General features: G+C 46.0%; 1 protein-coding gene across 3 annotated transcripts in view; it reads left to right on the plus strand.

Moving 5' to 3' along the window:
* Positions 1-21,384, plus strand: part of LOC148039427 (ubiquitin-protein ligase) — a 230,060-nt gene that overhangs the window by 19,019 nt on the left and 189,657 nt on the right. For all 3 annotated transcript variants that reach the window (XM_087690579.1, XM_087690587.1, XM_087690593.1), the window contains exon 2: positions 6,078-6,128. In XM_087690579.1, the coding sequence (XP_087546705.1) occupies positions 6,078-6,128 (51 nt within the window). The remainder of the gene's footprint in view (positions 1-6,077; positions 6,129-21,384) is intronic.

A 21,384-nucleotide genomic window follows, 5' to 3' on the forward strand; every position in this document is an offset into this window, starting at 1 on the left:
CAGGTTCTCATTGGGGACAGTTCTTCAGTTTCTATTGCAGGTCGGGATAAGATGCAGCTTATTCCGGATGGAAAAGGTGGCACCCATACCTCAGAGGTTTTGCATGTACCAGGATTAGGGTACCATCTCCTTTCAGTTCATAAGATTTGCTCCCTTGGTCTTTTGGTGGAGTTTGACAGTTCTACTGTGCGAGTCCTTGATCGTGAATCGAGGAAGGTTCTATCCTCTGGATATGAGGAGAACGGCATTTACAAACTGAAGTTTTCCACTGCCCTCACTACTCTTCTTCTTACCTCACAGTCACAGTCTGAGTTATGGCATGCTCGGTTTGGTCACCTGAACTATGACTATCTTCAGAGGGCGTCACGTGGACAGCTTGTTCGAGGGTTGCCGGATATAGTGGTTAGCCAGCAGCCATGTGTCTCTTGCATACGGGGGAAGCAGCATAGGGATGCCATTCCCCACACAGCTTCGCGGCGGTCTACTTCACCGATGGAGCTAGTATCTACGGATCTATGTGGCCCTATGAGGAATGAGTCCCTGCGTGGGAGCTCGTACTTCATGCTGATCGTGGATGACTATAGCAGGATGACATGGGCCTATTTTTTGGCACTAAAGTCAGAAGCTTTCTCGCACTTCAAGGATTGGCTTCTCTTTGAGGAGAACCGATCAGGCCGGAAGTTGAAGACCTTGCGATCCGACAAGGGAGGTGAATTTGTGTCTAATGAATTTGCTCGGTTTTGTGCAGATAGAGGAATTCACCAGGAGTTTGCCAATACCAATACTCCTCAAGAAAATGGTATTCTCGACCGGAAGAACCGCAGTGTGATCGAGATGGCGCGCACCATGATGGAGCACCGACAGACCCCTCAGGTTCTGTGGGCCGAGGCTGTGGCTACTGCAGTCCACATTCTTAATCGATCCTCTACTTCGGCCGTGGAAGGGATGACTCCATTTGAGGCTTATTTTGGGACGAAGCCAGATGTTTCTTACTTTCGAGTCTTTGGGTGTGATGCCTATGTTCACATTCCCAAGGCTCACCGTGACAAATTTGAAGCAGCTTCCCGAAAATAGGTATTTGTTGGCTACAGCTCCCAGTCCCAAGGCTACCGACTGTATGATCCCGTCAAGCGGGATGTATATACTAGCCGTGATGTGCGGTTTGTGGAGGTTCCGGCTTCTTCAACGGGTGATGAGCATCCCGTTCTTGGAGATCCAGGGGAGAGTTGGGCTCCTTCTACAGTTCCACTGGAGCCCGTGCCTTTTGATTATGATTCTATTTCTGACACAGAGTCTACTGTTCCACCGGATCCTTCTGAGAAGTTACCCTCGGTGGACATTCCAGAGTCTTCTACTGCTGGAGAACGACGAGGGGAGGTTCGGCCTTCTCCTCGCTGGGCCCGTGACACTCCGTGATTCAGGGATCGAGGGGGTTCCTGAGGAGTGGGGACCGCAGGATGGTCCGCGGCGGTCATGGAGGCACCAGGCGCATTCTTCGGAGCTTGCTTGCTCCAATTATTGTTTGATGTCCTGTGTTATGCAGGATCGTGAGCCCACCTCCGTGAAGGAGGCTTTACAGTCCGCTCCATGGAAGAAAGCTATGGAAGCTGAGTTGGAGGCTATTGAGAGGAATGGCACTTGGTCACTTGTGCCACGCCCCCCGCAGAAGAAGGTGATTGGAGTCAAGTGGGTCTTCAAGACCAAATATCTCAGTGATGGTACTTTGGATAAGCACAAGGCTCGCCTTGTTGCTAAGGGTTTTTCCCAGCGCCCAGGGATTGACTGTCATGACACCTTTGCCCCCACAGCTCGTATGGCAACCATTAGAGCTGTTCTTGCTTTGGCTGGCCATAGGAGATGGCCTGTTTATCAGTTGGATGTGAAGTCGGCCTTCCTGAATGGTGATTTGAAGGAGGAGATCTACGTTGAGCAGCCTCCTGGCTTTGGTTCTTCAGATGGGAAAGTCTACAGGCTGAAGAAGGCCCTGTATGGCCTCAAGCAGGCCCCGCGAGCTTGGAATGAGAAGATTGATTCGTTCCTCCAGTCTCAGTTGGGATATCGGCGGTCCCAGGCCGATCCGCAGCTGTATGTTCACATTTCCGCGGATGGTTGTGTGCTGTTTGTATTATATGTTGATGATTTGATTGTCACAGGTGATGATGCACGGCAGGTCCAGGAGACAAAGTCAGCTTTACATCGGACGTTCGAGATGACGGATTTGGGGTACTTCATTTCTTTTTAGGCCATGAGATTTATCAGTCTCAGAGGGGGATCTTTCTCTTCCAACAGAGATATGTACAGGAGCTCTTGGTGTCTTTTGAGATGGAAGATTGTCGGGCCCTCTCTACTCCTATGGATCCGAACTGGAAGGCCACTTCCCATTCAGCTTCTCCTTTGGCGGATGCGTCCCGCTATCGACAGTTGATTGGGTCCTTGATTTGGCTTCTCAACACCAGGGTTGATCTATGTTTTGCTGTTGGGCTCTTGGCAGGGTTCATGAGTGAACCTAAGACGGTGCATTGGCAGGCTGCTCAGAGGATACTTCGGTATCTAAGGGGGATGTCTGATTTGGGGATTCATTACCCCGCAGGGATAGATGGGTCAGATCTTGTACTTGCAGGTTGGAGCGACTCGGATTGGGCCGGTGACGTGGATCACAGGCGGTCTACTACACCAAATAGTTCACCTAGCATCTGTCACAGGCAACTGCTTTCGCCATTCAATCCAAATTGAAGCAGACTTTTGTTGCACTTGGTTTAAAGAGGGTGAAAAATGAGAGGGAGTTGACGTGTCTAGAGGATGGAGGAGGGGGAGGAGCTGAAGACGAAGAAGGGGTGCTAAGAGACAACGTGAAAGGAAGTAGAGGAATTGAGGGTGGGGGTGTAAAGAAAAATACCCTAACACAGAAACATAAATAGAAACCGTACGACAAAGCACAGACTGATAAAAAGAAGACAGTTAGGGTTAGGGTTAGGGTAACTCAGAGACAATGAACATAGTGAATAAATGAAATGATATGACTACTAATAATACGATGCTTATGCAGCAAACACACTATGCAGTGAATGAATACTGAACCTCAAACTCCTGTATCTCTAGGATCAGGGCAGGGGTAATGAGCTGGAGAGTGTGTCGTACTCCGAACGGATCCCGAATCGTAGCAAGGCAGCCTTTGGATATCGAACACCAGTAAATGCAGTAGTGAGAAGCTGGATCTGATGCAGACAGCAGTGAGGAGAGAGAGAGACTAAAAAGCCTTTGGATATCGAACACCAGTAAATGCAGTAGTGAGAAGCTGGATCTGATGCAGACAGCAGTGAGGAGAGAGAGAGACTAAAAACGGAGCCTGCAGGAGAGAGAAACTAAAAACGCAGGCAGGACAGCCTACAGGAGAGAGAAAGACTAAAAACGGAGCTTGTAGGAGAGAGAAAGACTGAAAACGCAGACAGGACAGCCTGCAGGAGAGAGAAAGACTGCAGCGAGACAAGAGAGAGAAAACTGTCAAGGCGGCAGCTGGAGCCTGCAAACACAGCAGTTTGCTGGCGTGGTAGGCTGTACGACAGCAATGCAGATGAACATCAGTCAGTCGCCAGGCAGAAACAGCAGCAATCAACGTGTGGAGGGCTGGAAACAGGCGCCAGACTATAGGGAACAGTGATGGACAGCAAGGGCTGAGATGTCCTTCGTGACCGGGGTGTGGGCAGCAAGCTGGTAACACCTGAAACCTGCAAAAACGAGATTGTGAAAGAGTGGAGGGCTGGCTGCCAATTTATAGAAAATTAGGGTTCTAGATCCTCTCCCACTTAACTTTCTCGCTCTGCTCCCCGTTTTAGGGTTTTGGCTAAAATAAGCATGTTTTGGGGTTGTTTAAGTGGCTAAGTGCATTTCTTAGCATAACAAGGGGAGGGTCAGTCCATGGCAAAGAATCACCCGCAATAGAACCATCAATAGGATCCTTGTAGGTCGAAGCCTTGTCGAAGATCACATCCTTGCTCTCCTCAAGCTTTCATGTCATTGGGTCATAGAGGCAATAACCCTTCATAGTAGTACTGTAGTCTATGAAGATGAGCTTCTTGGACTTTGAGTTAAGCTTCGTCTTCCTCTTCTTCTTGTCCACATGGACAAATGCATCACATCCAAAGGTGCAGAAGTGAGACACGGAGGGCTTTCGACCAAAGAAAGCCTCGTAGGGGGTCATGTCTTGTAACACAGAAGTTGAGTAGCAATTGTGGATGTGAACCGTAGTGGCCACCGCCTCACCCCAGAGGGTATGAGGAAGACCCCGATGCTGCAACATTGATTAGGGCCATCTCTACGTGGTCCGATTCACACACTTTGTCACACCATTCTCCAAAGGTCTGTTCGGATGGGTATACTCCACTTGAGTGCCGTGATCCTTGCAAAACTAAGAAAATAGGTTAGAAGGAAACTCTCCACCATGATCTGCTTGTATGCCACGAACTTTGAAGGTAGTCTGTATCTCCACAAACACCTTCCACTCACAGAAACGGAAGTACGCCTCACTCTTGTACTCCAGAAAATAAGGCTACACATATGACTGAAGTCATCTATAATCAGCAGAAAATCCTTGGCCTTCCCAAGGGAGGCTGTGCCCATAGGTCCACAATGGTTGGCATAAACCAATTCAAATGGAGTAGAAGCCCTCTGAGTGGCAACCTAGGGATGTGGCTGCCTATGTTGCTTGCCCCTCAAATAGCTTGTGCACAAAGTGTGAATAGGAGGGAAATCAGGAAGTCACTCCAGCATCTTCTTCCGAGAAGCGTGTCGAATAGCATCAAAATTTAGATGACCATAACAAGCATGCCAAAGCAGCCCAAGCTTGTGGGAAGACCTCACGGCTAAGGCTTTGAAGTTTGAGCATGTAAAGCCCACCCTCTTGGGATCCTATCCAAAGAATGGCCCCTGTTTGCACGGTAGTAGGGCGGTGTGCTGTGTAGAAAATGCAGCAACCACCAGTCAATGATGATGTGTCGATAGTTCAGGGTTGGAGGTGGAGTGTTGGTAGTAGTAGGAGATGGCACAAGAGCAAGGGCAATGTAGCAACTATGTGCAATGCAGAGTGGATGGACAGACTTTCTATTTATAGATACACCAGCCAATCAAATATCTTGGGTGATGCTCTGATTGTCTAGATTCTAGGATGGTGCTTTAAAACTTTACTATTTTGAGTTTTGGGGATGTTTAATGAGCTGAAAAAGGTTGATTAATGCTAGTTAACCCTTTGTTGCTGAACACCCCACTCCCTCTCAGCCCAAAAACTCAAGCTAAGAGGGACGGCAAAGCATAGCTTGCCCAAGAGATGTCACCCCAAGGCAGCTAGGGCATTAGAGAAAGGGTGCAGGCCGGTTGTCCAATGGCCTTCCAAGACTACAAGAGCAATGAGGAGTCACCCCTATTTTACCTTTAAATGCCGTTTTAAATAAATAATTGTTTTATGGGACTGTTTTTATGGAGTTAAATTAGGCTGAAATGCGAATATTTCATACTAATTTTACATTAGTTGAGGCCTTTAATTGTACTTGCTCAACGTATAGTTAATTTATGACTTCACATAAAATTTGAGAAACAAAGCATATGAGTTTCAAAATTTTACATGTTTCTTTATCAGCCCTAAACACCACTTGTTTGTGAGATTGCTTTTTACTTTGCCTTTAGCCATAAGAGCTAGTACTTGACTCTTGCATTCATATTTTTTACAACAAGAACTAGTCTTGTGCATTATTGCTTATAGTAATCTTTCTCTCTTTTGTTGCTTGTCAACAAATTAAGGTTTAATGTTTCTTTTCTTACTTTCTATTATCATGCTAATTTTTTTCTCTTTTGATTGCAAAGCTTGGCTTTGGTACTTTAATGGCATAAGGCAATTCAAGGTTTATGCTTAACATTCCATATTTATCATAAGGATTTTAAAACAAAGGCAAAAATGGTATCATGTAAACATTTGTTTAGATTCCTCAAAAGCTAGTCATTATGTATTGATGGAGTCTTTGGGTAGTTTAAATTGTTACTTTTTTAAAGTAGTGAAAGTTGATCCTTACAAGGGCCCTTTTTTCTAGATTACAAAAGCATTCAACATACTTCCGATCACTTTTTGGGGGCAACTTCAGGTATGGAATATCAAATATGTTTTCTACATGGATTCCCAAAGTCTTTATGCATTTGAATTGGTTAGTATAACTCTTTTAAGTGTATCATTCATGTAGTTTACCTTCTTTTAGATAGTTGACCTATCAACCAAAAGATTTGAGATGAGAACTCAAGAGTTAACCCTATTGTAGCAAAATACCCTGTTGTACATAGGTTTTAGGCAACCAGAAAAGCTTCAAATCTCATTTCTAATCCAAGAAAACATGTAGTAGATAGTTGCCACCATCAACTAGGCATGATACCAAGAGACGGTAAGCTCTGAATCCTAAGAAATCCCTATACGGACCTAATTACATGAGTTCAGCCCTGTTTTACTGTTATGAACAGTAGTAAAAACCCTTTTTAATACTGTCTTGAGATCGCCCTAAAGAGTGTTCTTCATATACTTCAAGCATACACTCATTGTAGACAAGCATATGCATTCGGTATTGATCCCTATGTTCAAAGATTCATACTGAAAATTCAGGACAGCAATACACAGCAAGCTTACTTACACTTTGCGTGCTATGCAAGCCAAGAAACTTGGTTTTTTAAAAGTGGTTGTTATATGTGCCCACACAAAACTCAAAATGCAAAAACACAAACACAAACGGAGAAGAAAGATAACTCTGAAGTAAATGAATCAATGTTGTAAATGAATGAGAGAATATACAAAATGCTCAAGGGCAGAGCTATCCAAGAGCCAGGGCTCTTGTGGGAGTGGGCTGAGGGAGGTATCAATGTATATTGTCCATCGAAGACGGATCTTGAGTACAACAATCACTAGTCAAAGCAGAGGCTGATGAAGAAAAGTGTTGAAAACACAAAAATGACTTGATGTAGATGATGGAAACTGATTATCAGCAATGGTGGGAGGTTGGATGATAGTTGTAGCCCACGTAGTAGGCACGACATCACTGAATGTTGTAAGCGCATTGCATCGGAAAAGAAGTAGTAGTCCGGTCTTGCTCAGGTGAGCTCGTGGCCACCACTAGCTGAGCCACCACCTGTAGTGTTAGTAGCTCCACCGCCACAGGTGGCCTTTAGCCCCACCAGCAACCTATTCACCTGCAGTGCCAGGTTAGCTGTCAGCAGCTCGCTACTTGCCAGTGTCACCACCAGGCAGGCGTGCTGCCTACCCCACCTGTGTCTTTGCTTCCTGTGCGCCGCAAGCGCTAGCAGACGCCCCGCTTGCCCTGTCCACCAACAAGACATTGCCTCCAGCTCAACTACTGCTAGTCTGACTGCGCTCGTCCCTTGGCCAGCTCCCGTTGTTGAGAAACCCTTCACCCTTTACCCGTAGTTTGCATTTTTGTGTTTCTGCATTTTGCGTTTAGGGTTTGTAGCCCCAAAAAGGGGTGCCATCCTAGATTAATTGTGCCTATTTATAGGCCACTCTCTCACTCATTCTTTACGGCTAATTCATTTAGTCCGTCACCTCTTCTCTCTAGCCTCTCCACTGCCCTTACACCCCATCAGGAGGACATTGTGGTTCGTGGTCCGCGGCTGCCTTCATCATCTTCCTTGTGCTACGGCACCCTTGTTTCCTTATATCACATTCACTCCATGATTTAGATCTTCATCATTCCATTCATCAGAGTTTCTTCTCTCTTCTCTTCTCTTCTCCATGTTTGCCGAGTTCACTCCGTGTTCCTCCCCACAAACCCTACTATCTCACTGGTACGTCATCTCTTTGACATGGTATCAGAGCTGGATCTGCTCAAACAGTGGCAAAGATCCTCCACTCCAGTGAAGGCAAAGACCGGTGGTGGGCTTGGCATCCACTTCTCTTCTTTTTCCTGCATCAAAATCTCGTTTTTGCAGGTTTTAGGTGTTTTCAGCTTGTTGCCCACACCCCTTTGACGGAGGACATCGCAGTCTTAGTTGTCCCTTGCTGTCATCTACAGTCTAGCGCATGTTTCCAACTTTCCACCCGCAGTTTGCAGCTGTTTACAGCAGAGCAACTGTTGCTGATCACTTTCCGTTCAAATAACAATCTCGTTTTTGCAGATTTCAGATATTTTAGCTTGCTGCCCACGCCCTTGTTGAGCTAAAACACACTTTTCAATTGATTAGCATTCTTAAATAGCCCCAAAACACGCTTAATTAATGAAAAACCCTAAAAAGGGGAGTAGTTAGAGAGAGTTTCAACGGTCTCCCAAAAAACCCTAATTTTTGGGGCACCCTTCTACATCTATAAATAGACAAGCCGCCTCCATTCAGCCTTATTCCGTCTGTGCAGGTTTCACACTCTCCAGTGCAGATTTCAGCCATCAGTCTACCTCCACGTGGTTCTCCAGCCCTCGTGATTGCTGCCACCTCTCCATCCAGCCTTGCAGTGCCCTGGCACCTTTTTCTAGTTGTCGCCCACTGTCTGGCGCCATCTCCTAGGCTGTGTTTGGCCTCCAGCTGCCATCGCGAGCATCTCCAACATTAGCGACATCCTACAGTCTGCTTTTGCATCTTTCTAGAGCCAACTGGCATCATCTCTCTTCTGTGCAGCTGTAGTCTCTGTCTCTGGCAGCCCCTAGTGTCAACGTTTTGCAGTTTCCTCTCTTCACACTCCGACTGGTGGTCATAGACTTGGATCCATCTCCAGTGGACTGTGGATTTCACACTCCAACATTGCTCTGCCCTTGAGCACACTGTATACTCTTACATTCATTTACAGCATTCATTCACTTTAGAGTTGTGTTCTCTCTCTTCCTTCTTTTGTTTGTGTTTGAGTTTTTGTGTTTGAGTTTTGAGTTTTGCGTTTAGGGTTTGAGTTTTGAGTTTTGCATTTAGGGTTTGAGTTTTACTCTCTGTGTCTATGTCTATCTCTTTGTGTTTCTATCATGGTCGTACACTCTGTGTGTACTCTGTGCAAACCCTAGCACTTTTCTTTACATGGTATCAGAGCCGGTGCTCTTGTAAAGAGTATCCTGCGGATATTGTGGAGAGCTAGTCTTTGTGCCATGCACACAATACAACTCGTAACCGAATCACAATGTCCGAGACACCTCCTTCTCCAGTTCCTATGATGTTCTATCAGGCTTCTCCATCATTGGAGGCCCTGAGATGGCATTATGGACGACAGAGGAGAACTTTGAGGAGTACTATCACAGCAAGTATAATGATGTTTACACCCTTCCTATGAGTTTTGCTACCATATTCGGACCGGTTGGTGAGGTTGGCCACCTCTCCGATCATGGAGGACATATGGCATTCGGAACGTCTGGCGATCCATCTTCATCATCTTAGCTAGGTCCAATGTCAGGTTTGTACAATTCTTTTGTGTTGCATGAATCAAAACCCTTACCTGTTTCTTCTTTTGAGGTACATGATTCGAATGGCTTTGCGTATGTGAACTTCAATAGAGGGGGCCCATGAAGCAGACGGAATTCAAACACATCTGTAGCAGGTGCCGCTTGGACAGTGTCCCTCATGGGGAAATTGTTTACTTGCCCAAGTGCCCTAGTACAAAGATAATGAAATCATGCAATGCAAAGGGTAAGGTTAACAGGGAGAAGAAACCGACGTCGAAGACAAAGTGCTGAAGCCTGTAGAATACCAAGAAGGGTAGGAACCCCCTCTCAACTTGGATGTAGGTGTCGAAGAAGGAAGAGGAGCTTGATGTCGGTCTTCATATGGTGTCGAGAACCATAAGGAATGAAAGAAGATGAAGTGAAGTACTAGAAGAGCAAGGTAGAAGGCACCGCCATGATAGCATCGAGAGAGATGCTGCACGATCCGCCACCACGGGAGGGGAAACTGCCATGCTGGAAGAAAAGCAAACACTCCTAGGATGATGAAACCATGAAAGGAACGATGCGCATCCCCACATCTCTAGCCCAGATAGAACCAAATAATCTAGACCTATTTGGCAGTAACTCCCTAAGAAAAACGGTTTTGCACACACTGCCAAAGAGCAGGCCATGTGGGCGAGGAGTGTGACTCCAAGGTTCAAGGTCTTCCACTTAAAAAGCCTCAGCAGACTGCTGCAACTGAACAGTCCAGTGGGGCTACGCCTTCAGCTCCTGCTTTATTTGCTCCTTCAGCACCCATTGTTGCTGCTGGACATGTGGCTCGAGTACAACCTCAGCAGCCTGTCTCTATCACTACCCCTGAGGGACTGTCCTTAGCTTTTCCATTTTTTTGTCTTCCGCTGCATTTACTCACATACATACACATTCATTGCATTTATTTTGAGTTAGATTTTCTTTCTGTTATGTTTTGCCTTGGAGCATCTCACCACTAACCTTTGTGTTTGCAGATTCTCATCTCTTTTGTAGGGTTTTGTTTTTTAGTGTAGGGCTAACTTGTAGATTGCTTTGGTCCTATCTGGGCTAGAGACGTGGGGACGCGCACCATTCCTTTCATGGTTTCATCATCCTAAGAGTGCTTGCTTTTCTTTTAGCTTGGCGGTTTCTCCTTCCAAGGCAGATCGTGTAGCATCTCTCTTAATGCTATTATGGCGGTGCCTTCTACCTTGCTCTTCTAGCGGGGTGCTTCATCCACTTCATCTTCTTTCATTCCTTATGGTTCTTGGTACCATATGAAGACCAACATCAGGCTCCTCTTTCTTCTTCGGCACCTACATCCAGGTTGAGAGAGGTTTCCTACCCTTCTTAGTATTCTACAGGCTTCAGTACTTTGTTTTCGACATCGGTTTCTTCCCCCTGTTGTACCTTACCCTTTGCATTGCATGATTTCATCATCTTTGTACTAGGGCGCTTGGATAAGTGAACGATTTCCCCTTGAGGTACACTGTCCAAGTGGCACCTGCTACATGAGCATCCTTCAGCATGTAGCATACTTTGCATTTCTTTGTGCAGAGCACCACTTGAGCAGATCTTAAGCTATTTCCACTAGTGGCTGTTGTTACCACACCACTGTTCTTCTTCATCACATGGATGCCTCATCACCTATTTTTCCTCGTTATCAACACCTTGAGTGGATGGGTAAGCTTGTTCTGTTTTGTGATGTGTTGGGTGTACCCTCCCTACTGCTGTCTTTTGGGTCACTATTACTCAATTGGCCGCATCCCATAAAATTTAACTCACTTATTCAAAAGAAGAAGAAGAAGAAGTTCCATGTGGTTTTATCCGCCTTTCTAGGGCTTGGTAGGCCGCTGGGTATCCGACGTGCACCCTTTTGTGATGCCTTGTCCTCTCTGGGGTACCTACTTGGTTTTTCTTGGTAAGATAACCATCACCTTTGTAGTCTTGGTAGGCCATTGGCAGCCGACGTGCACCCTTTGTCCGATGCCTTGGCTGCTTTGGGGTGGGACGCCTTGGGGTCAATAAACATCACAGTGGTTGGCCTAACCTTTCGGCTCGGTTTTGGACTTGAGAGGGGGTGTTGAGGCAAAACAACTTTTCAGTTAATTAGCATTCTTAAACAGCCCCAAAACATGCTTACTTAATGAAAAACCCTAAAAAGGGGAGCAATTAGAGAGAGTTTCAGAGGTCTCCCAAAAAACCCTAAATTTTGGGGCACCCTTCTACATCTATAAATAGACAGACTGCCTCCATTCAGCCTTATTCCGTCTATGCAGGTTTCACACTCTCCAGTGCAGATTTCGGCCATCAGTCTACCTCCACGTGGCTGTCCAGCTTTCGTGACTGCTGCCACCTCTCCATCCAGCCTTGCAATGCCTTGGCGTCTTTTTCCAGCTGTCGCCCATTGTTTGGCGCCATCTCCCAAGCTGCGTTTGGCCTCTAGCTGCCATCGCGAGCATCTCCAACATCAGCGACATCCTTTAGTCTGCGTTTGCATCCTTCTGGAGCCGACTGGCATCATCTCTCCCCTGTGCAGCTATCATCTCTGTCTCTGGCAGCCCCTAATGTCAATGTTTTACAGTTTTCTCTCTCTTCACACTCCGATTGGTGGTCATAGACTTGGGATCCGTCTCCGTTGGACATCACACTCCAACGATGCTTTGCCCTTGAGCACACTGTACACTCTTACATTCATTTACAACATTCATTCACTTCAGAGTTGTGTTCTCTCTCTCCATTCTATTTGTGTTTGAGTTTTGAGTTTTGTGTTTAGGGTTTGAGTTTTGCTGTTTGTCTCTACGTCTGTCTCTTTGTGTTTCTATTGTGGTCGTACCAAAGACTGAGAGAGAGTGAACACAGAGAGAAGAGAGAGAGAAAAGGAGATAGTCTAAACGCAGAAAATCTGCAGTGTAGTATGCTGTATAAGAGTGCAGAAATATACACGGGGACATAGGAAATATCTGCGTATGTCTCTGACTTGATGACCTCGATCTCCGTCAGCCCAAGCACAGTCTGTCTCAACTAACAGATCTCAAGATCAGAATCTGAAGTGAATAACTGCTGGAGTGTGCTACAAACCGGGTATAAATAGCCAAAAAATAGGAAATAACTGAACCAGGTCGGTTGCATTAAATGCAGCCGATTGTAGTAAAACTGTTGGACTGCAGTTGCTGATGTGGCACCTGCTGACGTGGCACCCTATACTGATCTATTGTCCACCGTTTGTCCAGGAAATGACTGTCTAACACCCCCTCTTAGATCCTAGACGGGGCAAAAGACTGAGGGATATGGAATGCTGTCGAAGAAGAGCCTGGGGAAGCACCTTCGTGAACAAATTTGCAAGATTATCCTCCGTCTTGCAATACTCCACATCAATGGTTCCATCCAGAAGCTTCTTCCAAATGAAGTGATACTGGATCTCAATGTGCTTCGTCTGGGCATGGAATACAGGATTCCGTACCAAGGCAATGCAACTCTCATTGTCGCACCGCAGAAGAGTAGGATGAGTCTGGGGGCAGCCAAGCTCCTCCAACAATCTCCGAAGCCACACAACCTCACATGTGGTGGAAGACGCAGACTGATACTCCGCCTCAGTAGAAGAAAGGGCTTTGTCTTTGCATGAAAGACAGATTCCGTGCTAGCATGATAGCACTCTAACTATCACAATGGAGAACAGGTAACTCTGTGATGCCAAGCTCTCCCACCAGACGTGAAAGCCATAAAGCCTCCTTGCATGCCTCAGTGGCAGCTACATACTCTGCCTCTGTAGTAGACAATGCAATACACTTTTGTAGCCTGGAGATCCAAGAGACTGCTCCTCCTGTGAAAGTAAACACATACCCAGAAGTGGACTTCCTGCAGTCCGCATGACCAACATAGTCTGCATCCGTAAAGCCAACAACAGATGCCTTTTGCTTTCCAAAGTAGATGCACAATTCCTTTGTGCCTTTGAGGTATCTCATAATACCTTTCACTGCATCCCAATGCTTTTTGCCAAGGGTTGCCATGTATCTGCTAACCACTCCCACTGCGAAGGCAATGTCAGGACATGTAGCAACCATAGCATATATCAAACTGCCAACGGCTGAAGCATATGGTATCTTGGCCATTTCAGCCTTCTCATCATCAGATGTAGGGCTTTCCTCTGCACTAAGTTTCACATATGGAGGCAATGGAACCCCAATTGTTTTCCCCCCCTCCATATTGAAACACTGCAAAACTTTGGAGATATACTCCTGCTGAGATAGATAGAGTAAGCCTTTCGATTTATCTCTGAGTATTCGCATGCCAAGAATGTGATTTGCATCACCAAGATCCTTCATGTCAAAGCTGCCATGAAGACTTTGCTTCAGTGAATCCAAGGCATGAGTATCCCTGCTAGCAATTAGCATGTCATCTACATACAAAACCAAGATAATCAGGCTGCCATGTGCTACCTTCTTGGTGTACAAGCAGTGATCCACTTGACTTCTATGAAAGCCTTGGGACTGCATGAATGTATCAAACTTATGATACCATTCTCTTAGTGCTTGTTTCAGCCCATACAAACTCCTTTTGAGTTTACATACCATTTTTTCCTTCCCTTGTTCAACAAACCCTTCAGGCTGCTGCATATATATGTCTTCATGCAGATCACCATGTAAAAACGCAGTCTTTACATCCATCTGTATGAGCTCCATATCCTCAACTGCAACCAAGCCCAAAATGGTTTTCAATGTAGTCATCTTGACTACAGGAGAGAAAATCTCATCAAAGTCAATTCCATGCTCTTGCTTATATCCCTTTGCAACCAATCTTGCTTTGTACTTTGGTGAGGAACCAGAGTTGACCTTCATTTTGTAAACCCATTTGTATGGAAGGATTTTCAGCCCTTTAGGCAATTGCACTAAGTCCCAAGTGCCATTTTTTTCAAGAGATTCCATCTCTGACAGCATGGCTTTATACCATTTCTTGCTGTCCTGTCTGTCCATTGCTTCCTTGAAGCAAGACGGTTCACTACAGTCTGTCAGCATGACATAATCAGCCACATTAATTGCACCAGGAACAAACCTGTCAGGTTGTCTAGTAGCCCTAGACGATCTCCTAACCCAATGGTCATTGTTTGCTGGCTGTTCCTGCAAATTTCCATTTTCAGCATGCTGTCCTGGCATTTCAGCCTGCAACTCAGCATTAACAGCTTGCTACCTTGGCTGTTCCTGCACATGTAATGGCTCATTTTCATGGGCAATAGCTGGCTGATTATTTCCAGCATCATTTCCTGCATTTACAGGTTCATTTACAGCAGGTATTTGTTGTTGTACAGCGGGCACACTTTGTTGTCCAAAAGGTATTTCTTCCCAGAATACAACTCTACGGACCTCCTCAGTCTTTTCGGGCTGTTTGTGCATGTGATCTTCCCGGAAGATAACGTCATTGCTGCGTATTACTTTCCTTTTCTCGGGATCCCACAATTTATACCCCATTTCACCCTCATCACCATATCCTAGGAAAATGCATTCACAGGACTTTTGCTCAAGTTTGCTGCGTTTTCCTTTACGAATGTGCACAAAAGCTTCACAGCCAAACACTTTGAGATGAGCATATGAAGGTGGCTTGCCCGACCACGCTTCTTGGGGAACCAACTCCTCCCCCCCCCCCCACCCAAAAAAAAAAGACCTGTTTGGTGACCGATTAATCAAGTGAACGACTGTCATAATAGCCTCTGCCTGAAAGGCTTTGGACACATATTCCCCACCATTATCAGAGCAAAGACACTTAAGTGTCTTATCTGTTTGATTTTCAGCCAATGCCAAGAAATTTTTAAACTTGTCAAGCACTTCATCCTTGCTACGAATAGGGTAAACCCATACTTTCCGTGTAGCATCATCGACAAAGGTGACAAAATATCTCTTTCCCCCTAAAGATAATCCTGGCATTTGACATACATCCGAATGTACTAACTCTAGAGGAGAAGATTTCAAAGAAAGAGACTTTTTGTGAGACGTTTGTGCATGTTTGCCATAAATGCAATGATCACAATGCTCAAAATCAGCACAACGAAGACAAGGCAAGTAACCCAAAGGAGAAAGTACTTTCATTCCTATTTGACTCATGTGTCCCAACCGGCCATGCCACAAAGAAACACTTGGCTGCTTGGTCACGGCAACAACATGGTCACGCATACTAGATACATGAAGTGGATACAACGTAGCACTCTTGCAACCTCTGGCAGTAACCCTAGATCCCTTATAGATCATCCATTTTCCATCACCAAAGGTGGTATGAAAACCATCATCATCTAGCTGCCGTGTGCTGATCAAGCTTTTCTTGAGCTGAGGTACATGCCGTACATGCTGAAGTGTAAAGACAAAGCCATGTTGAAACTGTAACTGCACACTGCCAATACCTGTAATCTCACATGCATAGTTGTCCCCAAGATGGACAACACCATGTCGACCTCTTGTATAGGCGGAAAACCACTCACGATGAGGGGTGACATGAAAGGAAGCACCTGAATCAAGAATCCAGGTATGCATGTCATCATCTGTATCTGCAAGTAGAGCATGTGCACCAAAATGTGAAGAGACAAAGAGTACATCACTCTCACTGTCACTATCATGAGTGACTACATTCACCTCTTCAATTTTTACATTGCTCTTCTTAGGCTGACTGTCCTTCTTCTCTTTCTTGCAATCATCAGTCTTCTTGCCTTTTCCTTTCTCTTTCTTCCATTTGTAGCAGTCATGTTTAAAGTGACCCTTCTTGCCACAATGATGGCATTCAACATCTTTGCCACATGATTTACTACGCATCCTTGCCATCATATTTGCCCTTTTGCTGTGATCTGCCCCTAGTACGCAAAGCACTGGAAGACTTACTGGATGCATTGTTCACCCGATTCATCTCTTCCATAAGTAGAGCACTTTCTACATCAGCATACAAAAGGATCACATTAGAATTGCTCATAGTAGTCCTGAAAGTATCCCAACGCTCTGGTAGAGTGCAAAGCAAGAAAGTAGCCTTAAATTCCTCATGAATCATGAACTTCAAGGCAACCGGCTGGCTGAAAATGGAGTTAAACTCACTCAAGTGAGTAGAGATTGTTGTACCTTCTTTCATACGCAAATCCATAAGCTTTTTCAGCCAATACACTTTGCTTGTAGCACTCCTCTGTGCATATAGTTCTTCCAGTCTAGTCCATATAGCATATGGAGAATCCAAACCTTCAATGTTGAAGAGCAAGGCATTAGAAATCGATAGCTCTATGGTTGAGCGTGCAAGCTCATTCAACGCATCCCAATCATCCTGATCCATGTCCGCAGGCTTTGCCCCTTTAGTTTTGATCGGCTTTGCCTGCTTCTTTTGTAACAGGATATTGTAGCACTATTTTTGCCACACTGCAAAATTATGCGCATCTTCAAGCTTCTTTATATGCATCAAATTACTGCTGTCATTGCTGCCGGCCATGGTTTTCAGCCCAAATATGACAAAAAAAACCAGCAAATGCAGGCCCAAACTGTCACCCAAGTGACCAAGGTACAAACAAGTACCAATCAGCAATAAATGACCACGCAGAAGTACAGATTTCAGATCTGTAATTAAGTTTTCAGAAGCACCAAACCAAGTGCTTCAGCATTATCCAACTGATTACAGCTGTTCCAAAGGGCATGTGCATCACATTACATGAAAAATATCAAAATTTCAGCTGCAATTTCTGTTGTACATGTACCCACGGGCATAAAATTCGACATGAACGGTCAAAAGCCCCAAAATTTTGTGCTCAAAGCGTCAAACACACATCTGCATTTCCTTTGTCATGCATAGGACTGTCCAATTTTGCCAAAATAAAGCAATTTCAGCAAACCCCCCAAATTTTACCAAGTGTTGATGTCCAAATTGCGCGGAATTCAACCTGCATGTACATAAAATGACCAAATGCTGCACAAATTTTGCCCAAACTGCAAAAGCTCCAAATTGCACGGGGTCCAATGTGCCTCAATGTCAAGAAATTGGGTAAATTTCAGCCCAATTTGTGCATGTACATTAAAAGCCCCAAATGTCGAAGGCAAGATTTTACAAATTCCTGCAATTTGTGAGACAAATTTGCTTGTCCTGCATCACATTCTCCAAATCTGGGAAAAGCCCCAAATTTTATGGGTCAAATGTTGAGAAATTTCACTCAAATGAGCAAAATTTCAACAATTTTGGCGAAATCCCCAATTCAAATGCACACAATGTCTGCAATTCCAACGCAAATGCCTCAGTGCTCAGTCTGGCGAAGCCCCAACTTTCTGGGCCAAAATTGCACAAATTTGACATTTCGTGCTTGTGCGCGCGAACCCCCTCGTTAAGCCAAGGAAAAAAAAAATTCAAGAAGATTTTGAAAATTGTGGCCCCGTTGACCCATGGGGTGGGTTGCGTGGCCTGCCCGCATCACAGCGCCTGCCTGACCGCCGTTCCGTGACCGCCGTCCCATGACGCCTCGTTGCTGGCGTGGCTGTTTGGTGCCCGCGTGCCCTCTCGCCTGGTCGTTGTTCCTTGTTGCCTGTCGCGTAGCTCGACTGGTCACGCAACAGTAGGCCTCCTTGTTCGTCAGCGCTACAACCCATCGCACGCTTGGTCCACGCCTGCTTCAGTCGACTGTCACTGCCTGCAGCTTACACTTGGGACTCTCTTGCTCGTCTTTGAGCTCCCGTCACCACGTTGGTCTTTTGCCTCAGCCTGACGACCGTCTGCAGTACCTTACGCTCTAATACTAGTTTGTAGGAATCGATTAGGCATGGAGATCGAGACAGACAGTCATTACGTGCAATGAGAGAGACAGAGAGAGTGCGAGTGAGCAGAGTAGAGAGTGAACACGTTTTTTGGTACAATGACGAGTGTACCACTTTAGATTTTTAGATAGATATATGTATGAAAGTACAATGTGCTAAGGGTGTGTTCACACCCATGCACATATAAAAGGCACGATGGCCCTTTATTCCCAACATGGGTTCAGTCATGAACCCTGCCAAAAGACCCATAGCAAAACAAAGATCAACACGAGTGTTGAGAAGCCAAATCAAGGATCCAATCAACTGATGGTAGCGTGAAGCATCCATCACGAGAGAATCTGAGTGTGAAGTGGCCTTCCAATTCGGATCCATAGGAGTAGTAATGGGCCGACAAGTCTCTATCTCAAAAGTCACCAAGAGCTCTTGAACGTACCTATGCTGAGAGATGAAAATCCCCCTTTGAGACTGATAAATTTCGTGACTCAAGAAGAAATGAAGAAGTCCCAAATCCATCATCTCGAATGCTTGATGTAAAGCTGTCTTGGTCTCTTGGACCTTCTGTGTATGATCCCCTGTTAGAATCAAATCATCAACATATAATACAAACAACACACGACCAACCTCGGAAGTGTGCACATAAAGCTGCGGATCAGCCTTGGAGCGCCGATATTCCAACTTCGATTGAAGAAACGAGTCAATCTTCTCATTCCATGCACGCGGATCCTGCTTGAGGCCATACAAGGCCTTCTTCAACCTGTAAACTTTCCCATCTAAGGATCCAAAGCCAGGAGGCTGCTCAACATAGATCTCCTCTTGCAAGTTACCATTCAGAAAGGCCGACTTCACATCCAATTGATAAACAAGCTATCTTCTATGGCTAGCTAAGGCAAGAACAGCTCGAATAGTCGCCGTACGAGTAGTGGGGGCAAAAGTATCATGGAAATCAATGCCTGGGCGTTGAGCAATACCTTTAGCAACAAGGTGAGCCTTGTGCTTGTCCAAAGAACCATCGCTAAGGTACTTGGTCTTGAAGACCCACTTGACACGAATCACCTTCTTGTGAGAGGGACGAGGCACAAGAGACCAAGTGCCATTCCTCTCAATAGCCTCCAACTCGGCTTCCATGGCCTTCCGCCAATGATCAGACTGCAAAGCCTCCTTCACTGAAGTGGGCTCGCGATCCTGTATAACACGGGTCAGTAAACAATAGTTGGAGCAAATAAGCTTCGAAGAATGTGCCTGGTTCCGCCATGACCTCCACGGGCCATCCTGCGGTTCCCACTCCGTAGGGACCCCCTTGATCCCTGAATCTCGCAGTGTGTCACGGGCCCAATGAGGAGGACGAACCTCTCCCCATCGCTCTCCATCTGTTGAAGACTCGAGAACATCCGCCGGCGGAAGCTCCTCGGGGGTGGCTGGTGGAAGAGAAGGCTCTGAATTAAAAGAAAAATCTTCATCAAGAGGCTATGGCTCCAAAGGAATTGTCTCAGGAGCCCAATTCTCCCCTGGATCTCCAAGGACGAGGTGCTCCTCACCCCCCTCTGTGGTCGGAACTTCCACGAACCGCACATCTCGGCTCTTGTAGACATCCCGCTTGATGGGATTAAACAAACGATAACCTTGGGACTGGGAGCTATAGCCAACAAAAACCTGTCATCGGGAAGCTGCCTCGAGCTTATCACGCTGCGTCTTTGGAATGTGCACATAAGCGTCCCACCCAAAGATTGTGAAATAAGAGATATCAGGCTTAGTCCTGAAGTAAGCCTCAAAAGGTGTCATCTTGTCAATGGCCGAAGTGGGAGATTGATTGAGGATGTGAACTGCGGTAGTCACTGCCTCAGCCCAGAGAAACTGAGGTGTCTGTCAGTGCTCCATCATAGTGCATGCCATCTCGATCACACTTCGGTTTTTCCGCTCCAAAATGCTATTTTCTTTGGGAGTGTTGGTGTTAGCAAACTCTTGGTGAATGCCCTTATCTTTACAAAAACGAGCAAACTCATTAGACATAAATTCACCTCCCTTGTCTGAATGCAAGGTCTTCGGTCGCCGGCCAGAACGGTTCTCTTTAAAGAGAAGCCAATCCTTGAAGTGAGAGAAAGTCTCCGACTTCAAAGTCAAGAAATAGGTCCAAGTCATCCTGTTGTAGTCATCTATGATTAACATGAAGTACAAGCTCCCCTTTAGGGACTCGGTCCTCATCGGGCCACAAAGATCCGTAGATACAAGCTCCATGGGTGAAGTAGACCGCCTAGAAGCTTTGTTGGGAATCGCATCCCGATGTAGTTTCCCACGAATGCAGGAGACTCATGGCTGATGGCTCACCACTATGTTCGGCAATCCTTGGACAAACGACCCTCACGACGCGATCCGAAGGTACTCGTAGTTCAAGTGGCCAAACCAAGCACGCCATAGCTCGGACTGTGTCTGAGAAGTAAGAAGAAGAGAACTAAGAGCTGAAAGGTGAGAAGGATCGAAGCTTGCACGCGAGCTATGGCGGAAGAGCAAGAGCAAGAAAGAGAGAGACAAGAAATGGGAACTCCAACAGTCACAATGTGTGACCGGGCCTTCCTTTATTCAAACTGTCACTAAAAGAATAAAGAATAAAGTGACGTGACGGGCGCCCGCCACCTGCAGTGTGCAGTGGCGGGTATTGTCAGTGTAGTAATACACGGGGCGGCACAGCAGAGGCGCCTTTACCCCCAACAACCTCCCACTTAAAGGCGAATCTGCCCTAGTGAGAGAGAAAAGAAAAAAAAAAGACAGTACAAATGTACATAGGTACAAGGGATGAGGAAAGGCGACATCTCATCCAACGCCCATCAACCTCCTGAGGAAGGCAAAGCGCTCAGTAGTGAGGCTCTTCGTGAGCAGATCTGCAGGATTCTCGTCAGTGGAGATCTTGACAAGGTCAATAGACTTGTCCTCCACGACACCACGTATGAAGTGATACCTCACCTCAATGTGTTTCGTCTTCGCATGGAAGACCGGATTCTTAGCCAACTGAATGGCACTCATAGAATCCGAATGCAGTGTAGGTGTAGCATCAATCCCAAGGTCAGCAACTAGACGACCTAACCATATGGCCTCCTTGCAAGCCTCAGTGGCTGCAACATACTCGGCCTCAGTGGTAGACAAAGCCGTACACTTCTGAACCCTGGACATCCAAGAGACAGCCCCTCCAGCATAGGTGAACACAGCCAGAAGTGGACTTCCTACTATCT

The sequence above is a fragment of the Lygodium microphyllum genome, chromosome 2, assembly GCF_053477565.2.
Source record: "Lygodium microphyllum isolate KBCC chromosome 2, Lygodium_microphyllum_v1.1.10, whole genome shotgun sequence".
Classification (NCBI taxonomy): Eukaryota; Viridiplantae; Streptophyta; class Polypodiopsida; order Schizaeales; family Lygodiaceae; genus Lygodium; species Lygodium microphyllum.